We start from the raw sequence: 10060 nt of genomic DNA on the forward strand, positions 1-10060 counted from the left end.
GGGGGGTGAGGGAAGGAGAAAAAACGGGATAACACGGAGTGGAAACCAAAATCTCTCACAGAATTATGGAAAATGGTACGGGAATGGACCTGTGTGTTGTCTTCCGTACAGCTGGCCAGGAACGTGCCAGGTACCCCACGTGTGCCTTCACCCTTCAGACCCTGCTCTCATGCTGTTCTTTCATACCCATCCCCATTTCCACTCTCATGTACTTAATTCCTCATTCTTGAACACAGCATTAACAATTGACTTGGATTTTGTTATATTTTTGTTGATACTTAACATGTCTAAGAAGAAACACTGTAGAAACACGTTTCAAAATGTCAGTATTTCAGTCAGGTTATGCAGTGTGTTTACAATGTCGATGAGCTTTTTCCTTTTGTAAACACACTCAGTAGATGAAATAACTGGTTTAAAAACTGTATGTAAAGAATACTTTAAACAGAACAAAAGCCAGGTTCTGATGGTTATCAGACTAAAGAAATAACATTCTCAGATACTGGTTTTCATGCAGGAACAGGCTGAGCTGGTATGAATTTTGTTGCTGTCGGTGGCAGGTATAGATCGTAGTAAACAGGGCTCGCAAGGTTTCTTCAAATCGTGTGCTCTGTTCCCCTGCCCTAAGCCAGGATCAGTCTTGTTATCTTTGCCACTGGTTTGTCAAAACTGGTTTTAAAACTCTCCAGTGAAGGAGAGACCATAATACCGATACTGCAGTCACCCGTAACCTGCAAATGTAAAACATTATCTCTCGGGGCCTATTACAGTTTTCTTCCATTTAGGTATTAACCTGGAGAGTTCTTAAAGATAATGAAACTTGAGCTGTTCTTAAGCCATCTTTTTTTTCCCCTGCTATTTTAAGATAATCTTCCCCTGCCCCGCTTCCAAACATCTTGGAGAAACAGGTTTATTAATTTAGGATGCTGCTGTTTCCTGTACGTAGAGGAAAACACTGTGTTTGTGCACACAGACATGAGCGAGGAAGTAAGCTAACTTCACAGGGGTGAGTTTAAATATATATATTCAACATTTCAAACGGCAGTTACAAATTTTGTGAAAAACTTTGGGTTCTTCCTTGGGAGTACAGTAGTCTGGGAGTTTGTGAGCACGACTTCATTTGGTTTTCTGTTTTAGTTTAAAAAGAAATTCCATGTTCCTATTGATTTCCAATTCCCTTGCTGAATGGAATGCAAAAGAAGAAATCTCAATAAAATAAGAGACTTCTCAGGGAACGCCTTGAGTCTTTAACACAGACTTTGCAGTGGATTCTTCTTCAATGAGGCACAAATGCAGATGCGATTAATTTCCAGATATGTCTTGCTGATCCCGTGAGCTGACTGATGTTAATTCTGTGGTTATTTCTGGATAGACTGTGCCACAATAATCTGGTCCGTAAGAAACAGATGCGTAGGTAAGGTTGTGTCTGCATAGTTGTAGCTGGAAATGTCACATCCATACAAATACCCGAGAAGTTCTGAAGGATTCAAAAGCATCAGATTGGTTTATTCTTATGGCAGATATCCTCACGACAAAGGAACACTGTTGTAAAGATAGTGTACCCATAAAGGTTGTTTTGATCTTAGCTGCCACTGGAGGCACGCAAATCCAAAACTGAGGTCCACAGACACCTGCTCTTTTGCTGCCCAAACCCTGGACATGCTTTTTGGGATTCTCTAGGTGACAGTTTTAGCAGTGGAGGAAAAGATTCCCCAACAACCCTTCTGATTCTCCCCTAGCAGAACGACCGCTTTTTCTTTTTTTGTTCTATTGTGGCCTTGAATGCCATGACACACAAATCTTGACGCTTATTTAGTAAAAGTTAATCATTAGTGATGGGTTCAGTCAGTAGGGAGTAACTATATCTGGTGGTCTGAGAGCAGAGCGCTCCATCCTCGCTCCAGCTGACTAGTTTACATTGTACCAAGGAGCTGTCTAGTACAGTATCCTTACAAGAAAGTGGGCTCAGAGGTGTGAAGTGCCTTATTTTTAATTGAGTTAACGTGAAATGGAAGTAAAACTAGGCCTTTAAAAATGTTTATGGGTGTTGCTGTGGTTAAATGTTGCATTGTGGCAATTTAAAGTTGTTACAAAACCCAGAAGGCAGTGTTTCAGAACTGTGTGTAAAACTCCCTCCTCAAGCTCCTTTTTGACCATTGACATCTCATTGACATAACTTTAGCAGGGGCATTGATATGCCGCCAGCCCTGGTTTCTTCAGACTGACTTTTCCTCAAATTCTTCGCAGCTGAAGGACCTGTATTTTGTTCCGGCCATGATTTAAAGGAACTGTCAAGTGAAGACGATGTGAAGCATCATTCCCAAGTGTTTGAAGTATGTGCAGAGGTAAGCAGTTCTTCTTAAGTGCCACCCCTTTTGCCTGGTATTAAAAGCAAGCAATGATACTGATTTAAGGAGGGACAGCATTGCTCATCTGCTAGCCAAAGCACAGACTGTTGCTCCAGATTCCTTGCTTTTTGCTGCTCTGCCATTTTAATACCTGATCCTGGTGAGATTGTGTTTTCCCTGGATTTCTCTACATGCAAATAAAAGGGCTAGAATGCCAACGTGCATGTCACCTACAATGGGAACTGTCATGGCGTGTTCCTTAGTTTAGCCAGTGTTCCTCGCAGCTGAGTATTTGGGCAATGTCTTTCCTAGAAATCTAGGGATAACCACCTTCAAATCACTTGTGATCAAATGTCCTTTCCCAGCACCTAGCTAATAACTCAAGACCAGCTTAAACATCAACATTGGAGAACAAGTCTTATGAGGAGCGGCTGAGGGAACTGGGGTTGTTTAGCCTGGAGAAAAGGAGGCTGAGGGGAGACCTCATCGCTCTCTACAACTACCTGAAAGGAGGCTGTAGCGAGGTGGGGGTCGGTCTCTCCTCCCAAGTAACAAGCGATAGAATGAGAGGAAATGGCCTCAAGTTGTGCCAGGGGAGGTTTAGATTGGACGTGAGGAAAAATTTCTTTACTGAAAGAGTGGTTAAAGATTGGACCAGGCTGCCCAGGGAAGTGGTTGAGTCCCCATCCCTGGAGGTGTTTAAAAGACGTGTAGATGAGGCGCTTAGGGACATGGTTTAGTGGGCATGGTGGTGTTGGGTTGACGGTTGGACTTGATGATCTTAGAGGTCTTTTCCCACCTTAATGATTCTATGATTCTGTGATCAAGTAGACAATGTGAAAGTAAGATCTGAATACATCTCTGACTCGGTGGTTGCCCAGTCAGCAGACCATACAAGTTCTTGTTACAAAGGCACAGACCTAGGGGTCGGGAAGTTAAAGTGAATCCCGGAGCCTTTGGAGAGAATGGCAAAAACCCCTTTGATTGTAACGGCACTAGAATTTGATCCCTAATCCCACTCAGTGTGACCACAGAAAGTAATGTGAAACATTTTGTTGTAGTCGCTCCAGTAATAATGATCTCTATACACATTGTCAAGCCCATATTTAACAAATGCTGTAAAAGCCATGTGTGAAAGTTACCACTGAAGGGCCTTCAGTGTCATATGAAGCAATCATCCTGGCAGCTTTGCCTGGATTTCATCTTGGTATGCTGATCACAAAGAGGTAAGCACAAATACGACTGAACGACAGGTTAGTCCCTTCATCAGAAAGGAGCCAAGGTCCAATAGTTTAGCAGCCAATAGTTTAATATCAATTTTGAAGTTGCAGGGCAGAATTAACAACCAGTTATGTTGTCAGTGGAAAACCGAACCATGCAGCTTCCGGGTCACAGAATAGGAAAGATCAGGCAGAAAAAAAAGTGAAACTTACTGCATATAGCATGAAATCAAGAGTTGGTAAATGTCTCACTTTAAGGACCAGAGGAATTTGAATTGTCCTGTACGTATGTCTGGCACTGTGGCTATATTCAGGATTAACGAGTAGTATAGCAAGCTTAACTTTAATACAGAGAAATAGCAAAAAAAATAACAGAATGTCAGCATTTAGAGTTAAAAACAAGCCTAGCTTTCTTTGTGAGAATGGTGCCCTACTGTATAGTAAGTTCAGTAAGGGAGCATTATTACAAATAAAAAATGGTGTACCAGTTTCGGATGAATATTCCTGAGACCATGAAATTCGGAGGTAGGGAGATACTCAAAACACAACTGGACACAGTCCTGGACAACCTGCTCTACCCAAGCCTGCTTGAGTAGGGGGGTTGGACGCGATGATCTCAAGAGGTCACTGCCAACCTAAACGCTTCTGTGAAATTGGCAAAGCTAGTTCAGGAAGAAATTAAATATAAGAGATGAAATGACACTTGAAGTGATCCCTTTTCTGATGTTCATGGTAGTGTGTTGTGGTTTAACCTCAGCCGGCAACTAAGCCCCACACAGCCGCTCGCTCACTCCCCCGCAGTGGGATGGGGGAGAGAATTGGAAGGGTAAAAGTGAGAAAACTCGTGGGTTGAGATAAAGACAGTTTAATGGGTAAAGCAAAAGCCGCACACGCAAGCAAAGCAAAACAAGGAATTCATTCACTGCTTCCCATCGGCAGGCAGGTGTTCAGCCATCTCCGGGAAAGCAGGGCTCCATCACACGTAACGGTGACTTGGGAAGACAAACGCCGTCACTCCGAACGTCCCCCCCTTCCTTCTTCTTCCCCTGGCTTTATATGCTGAGCATGACGTCACATGGTATGGAATATCCCTTTGGCCAGTTTGGGTCAGTTGTCCTGGCTGCGCCCCCTTCCCAGCCCCCCATGCACCTGCAGCCCTCCCAGTTGGCAGAGCGTGGGAAGCTGAAAAGTCCTTGACTAGTGTAAGCACTGCTCAGCAACAACTAAAACATCGGTGTGTTATCAACTTTGTTCTGGCCCTAAATCCAAAACACAGCACTGTACCAGCTACTAGGAAGGAAATTAACTCTATCCCTGCCGAAACCAGGACATAGTGTTAAGTGCTTTAAACTCTCTACCTGAGTATCCTAAAGGGATTTAAGTTTCTCATAAATCACAACTCGCTATTATTCTCATGGAGGAAGAAGGTCTTACTGTTAAATAATAATGGCACTTTACAAGCAAACAGAAATAGAGAAATTAATTTAGGCTTTATTTAGGGTCCTAACTAATATCTAAATTTTAGTTGTCTGGTAGAATAATTGACTTCTGCGCTTTTTTGGTCAATAGAGAGAGAAAGGTACTTTTGCGGGCTTCCAGAATGGGATCTTGTCTTCCTAAATTTCAATACTTAAGTTAAGTAGAATGGATCCTACCCTAAATGACATGCCTACAGCACTGTGGACTAGGGGGTCCAGAGCTTTGGACTGGTTTTCAGGAATCTTGGCTTCTACATCTGTCTATGACTGGTAATCTTAAGCAGATCATCTCAGCTGCTATACCTCTGTTTCCCCACGCATATGACAATGTTAGCAATACTATATAATGCAGTATCCGAGAACTAAGTAGTCTCCCCATACAAGTTTGAGAGAGCTGAGAATATCACTTCTCCAGGGGCTTTTCAAATACAAAACTGTAAGTACCAGAGGTTTTTTTTTGGAGAAGCAGTTGACTTTGAATTTTTATAACCGCAAGAGGCTTCTGTAGTTGTTTGTCTGCACACATGCATATATTGTCACTCTTTTGTTGTCTGCTTCTCAAGATCCTCACTGAATCTCACTGAAAAATTATTTTTAAACAAAGATGGAAGAATGGAGAGAAAGACTGATCAAATTCAAAACTGAATGTAGGTAATTTTACCTAAGCAACATAAAATTTGCTAGACTTCATCTACTGGAGAAATTGAAGTAGCAAATGAAAATTTGTTATCTTGCTACACTGTGCTAATATGAGATTTATTTTTTTTTAATCCAGATAATGACTGTAATCATTTAACTAGCATTTTCTATCTTCAGGCATTAAAATTAGGTGAATTTGTTGATTCCCACTGTATGGAAGGAGAACCTGAGTTAGAAAAGTTAAGACGAATTCATCTTTCTTAACTTCAGCTGTCTGAAGTTGGATGTCCAACCTTCAAGAATTATCTGTGAGAGAGAGAGATAGAGAATGAGAGAGTGAGTTGTTTTCGCATCTTATGTCTAATGCAAGCAGGAAAAATTGATTCCTGGCAGGTAAGTCTCTCCCTGGAATGCAGAGTAAGCCTAGAAAAACGTCCAATGATTGTGTTTGGGTGAGATCAACCCAGGCTCAAGATCATGCAGAAACCAGCAATAGGCTGGTTTAATTTCTTGGGACAGAGACTTGTATTAAGTCAGTTTTCCATTATGGGGCAGATGAAGGTGGGGATGGTGTGTCTCGGATACACATCTTCCCACAGCCAGGAACACTAGACCTGCAGTGCAGAGGCACCCAAGCTCCACGCAGATCTGATAACAAGTGTTTCTGCCTTTCATTCTTGTGTTCTCCATTTCGTCTGGAGTTAGCAGGACCAACTCATGCTACACAAACACAACCGAGCAGCTACTGGAACAGCAGTGGTCTTGTGTATTAAAATAGGTTTTACAGAGAGCTTACTTCTTTTACTAAACTCCAACTGATAAAGCTGAAAAATGCACACATCAGGTGTGTGAAGCAATTGCAAGTTTTAGAACAGCCATTGCTTAAACTTCAGGGCCTAACTGACCACTTTCTTTTGTGCATGCAGGTTATGACTTTAATCCAGAAACTTCCAGTACCAGTGATTGCCAAAGTAAATGGCTTGGCTACAGCAGCAGGCTGTCAGCTTGTGGCAAGCTGTGACATTGCAGTGGCGAGTGAGAAATCTCAATTTGCTACTCCTGGAGTAAACATCGGACTGTTTTGCTCCACACCAGCTGTGGCCTTGGGCAGGTCTCTTCCAAGAAAGGTAGGCTTCCTTCCCAGATAGTCTTTGTAATTTTGCAAGAAGTAGGGTGCCGTGTTAGGAGTTTTAGTTCCATTGCCTAAACTTTATTTTCCTGCAGTACAACATTCAAAATACTTCATTGCAAAAGACAGCTTCATAACTTCTTGGACTGGGAAAAATAATAAAGGGATGAACTCTGTTTAGGGAAAGCAGCTTCCTACTGATGCGATTCCAACCAGCATGAACTCATACCAGCAGCACACCAGCTCAGCGATCCCTTTCCTTTCCAACAGACAGCTCTGTGCTTTAGACAATGATGTTCTCCCCTGATGAGGAAACCCCTGCAAGTCCAGGATATCAGTCCCACCAAGGTATCAGTTCTTGCCAGGCACTGACATTTCACTGCCAGCATGATCTGCCTGGGTGTAGATCAAGATGCTTTAAATAGCATCTAAAACCCTCCTATACTTTCTTCCTGCTTTATTTCCTACTGATTGTGACTACACATCTCTCACTGCATAAACAATAGTACGATATGTAAAGCTTCCGTAACCAAGAAAAGAAATTTTAAGTTCTGATCCAGTTGGATTCATGCGGACAGACTCTGCAAGCCCAGCAGGGCTCTGCTGAGATGCAAGGACTTAACTGCACAAGTCCAATTGCTGGATAAGAGCTTCAACTGTAAATTTCCCATCTGTAAGGCCATCCTGTTCAAATATAGTCTGTCTGTGGGTTTTTTTTCCAAGTGTGCTATAGTGTACAGTTATAACTGTTTCTGAATTAGTATTTCTGGGGTTTGTGATTACCTTTTTAAAATGTGTGGGATATACTTTTCTCTGTGCCACTTTTCAAAGTAGCAAGAACACTCCCTACAGTTCTCAGGATTACTGATTTTACCTTTTATCAAATGAAACGTTGCCATTGTTTGTAGCTACCAGAGCAAAGGTACTAATGAGGATAATCAGCTCTTATGATTCAGGGCAGTGGTCAATTGCATCAGGAGTCATGGAAAAAAATTCTTATTGATATATGACATTGAATAGTCACTGAGTGTTTGTGGGATTTTTTAATTTGAAACCTCAAATACAAGATGCTGGAAGCAGCAGGAGGCTGAAATAGATGCGGCTATAAGAAGGACATATTTAAAAACACCCTGACCAAACTTAAACTAAGGCAGGTATTTTCAAAAACTACACCTTGACGTCATAAGTCTTTATTTATCATTATATGCCCAGCTTAAAATACCGAGTTCGGTCATTTGACATTGTGGACCATCCACATCTCTCTTAATTCCTACTGCAATCACCAGAGATTCTGGGCTTTTTGAAAAGAAACCCAGAGGTGTCAGCCCAGGACAGCTGCAGTCAGTGGGCAGGTTTGAAAACAGACCAGCTTTAGACCCAGTCCTTCTCTTTGCTGAAACCTCTTAACACTTCCTTGGCAGTTTAAGAGGCCAAAAGATTTAAATCTTACATTTGTCAAAAGAGTAACTTGGACTCGAAGGAAGAAGCTGAAATTCCCCAAACAAACCAAAGCAATAAGGCAGCTGAACTGACAATAGAATATTTTTTCTTGTTCAGGTGGCGTTAAAGATGCTTTTCACGGGTGAACCTCTTTCTGCCCAAGAAGCATTAATGCACGGGCTTGTCAGCGAGGTGGTACCAGAAGACAGGCTGGAAGAAGAGACCATGAAAATCTCTCACAAGATATGCGAAAGCAGCAAATCCATCCTGGCGTTGGGGAAAGCCACCTTCTACAGACAGATGACACAGGACCTTGATACTGCTTACAAAATGACTACTCAGGTCATGGTAGACAATTTGACTTTGAGAGATGGGCAGGAAGGTATTGAAGCCTTTATTCAGAAACGTAAGCCTGTCTGGTCACACTCTCAGGGTGAGAAGAAATGAATCTTGTTTCTAAGCTAACCTTAGCTGTGCTTTATAATTCTTCACGCAGTTGCCTTTGGGAACTATATTTTTGTTCTTACTGAAAATGAAATTGCTCTTCTTACATATGCCAAAGACACAATAAATTTATTCTAAGTATATAATAAATGTTAAGAAAAATCAAACCAAATGGGTTTTTTCAGCAATTAATTTAATCTATGGTTTTAGAAGGAACTCTGCTGCAAAAATCAGTTTAATATGTCCCAGGTTACTTTGGGAATCACAGGGACTGGGAGGGAGCTCAGATCACCCTGCTCAGTACCCGTCCCCATAGTTTTGGATGAGAATTTCCATTTATTGTTTTCAATAGAGAATTAAAGGCCTTGAAAACATTCCAGAGATGATGGTAGTACATACCATAATGGATTCCCACTACTGTTTATATGTTACAGACAAAAGCCTCTAACAGTAGTCCATTGCTCCTCATGAATATATCTGCTTGTGAACTGTATGTATTACTAGTTTGTCTCCCTCAGCAAATCCTGTTTTTCCACCATCAGTTCAAGCATTTGTCCCAGCTCTAGAGAATTTTGCTGCTGACTCCATTGAGGCTGAGCATGGCTTGGGGGTGTTTAGTTTCACAAAGGGCACACTGCAAAAGTCACTCCCGGTGGGCTTCAGCAGAGATTCTCACCTGGCAGTGTTTTGACCCAGCTGTAATTTTAAGGCTGTATGTCTTCAGTTTATCGCAGAATCTTTAGATGTGTTAGTTGGAAAGTCCATCCTTGTGCGCAAAGCTGGACTTTTACTGACACTGGAGCAGCTCAGCCATGGATTTACGGTCTTGACAACCTCCAACAATAAGGATTCACCTGCTCCTCTGGGTAGTCTGTTACAGCGCTGTGCAACTCTCCTGGTGAAATATTTTTTCCTAATGTCCAGTCTGAGCCTCGAAGCAGCATTTTTTTGGCCATTGCCCCTTGTTACATTATCTGACATTATTGAGAAGACTTAGGCTCCGTTATCTTTGTAACTCTCTTCAAGCAGTCGCAGGCTGCAGTTAGACAACACTTAGACTCCTCTGTGCCAGACTGAACAAGTCCAGCTTCCTCCACTCTCCTTGTAGGTCATGTTCTCTAGGTAACCAGCTTGGTAGCCCTCCTGTGGACCAATTCTGGTTTCTCCACATTCCTTTTGTACTGGTTGTGCCAAAACTGGACTGTATTCTAAATATGGCCTCACCAGTGCTGAGCAGAGGAGAACAAAATATTCCCTCCATCTGCTGGCCGCTTTCAGCCCATCAGTATTGCTCAGTATGCATTTTGTCTTATTTGTGGTGAGAGTGCACTGTTGGCTTGTATTCAACTGGGCATCCACTGTCAG

The 10060-nt window shown here is 42.1% G+C and overlaps 1 protein-coding gene across 1 annotated transcript; it reads left to right on the forward strand.

The window, feature by feature from the left end:
- Positions 1 to 83: 83 nt before the first annotated feature.
- On the forward strand, positions 84 to 8879 carry ECHDC3 (enoyl CoA hydratase domain containing 3). Its single transcript, XM_009321770.1, has 5 exons — positions 84 to 130; positions 1370 to 1407; positions 2245 to 2342; positions 6609 to 6809; positions 8369 to 8879. Exons 1-5 carry the CDS (start codon positions 84 to 86, stop codon positions 8696 to 8698), a joined length of 714 nt encoding a protein of 237 aa, XP_009320045.1. The 3' UTR covers positions 8699 to 8879.
- Positions 8880 to 10060: the final 1181 nt, after the last annotated feature.

Source organism: Pygoscelis adeliae, unplaced genomic scaffold, assembly GCF_000699105.1.
Source record: "Pygoscelis adeliae isolate BGI_AS28 unplaced genomic scaffold, ASM69910v1 Scaffold202, whole genome shotgun sequence".
Classification (NCBI taxonomy): Eukaryota; Metazoa; Chordata; class Aves; order Sphenisciformes; family Spheniscidae; genus Pygoscelis; species Pygoscelis adeliae.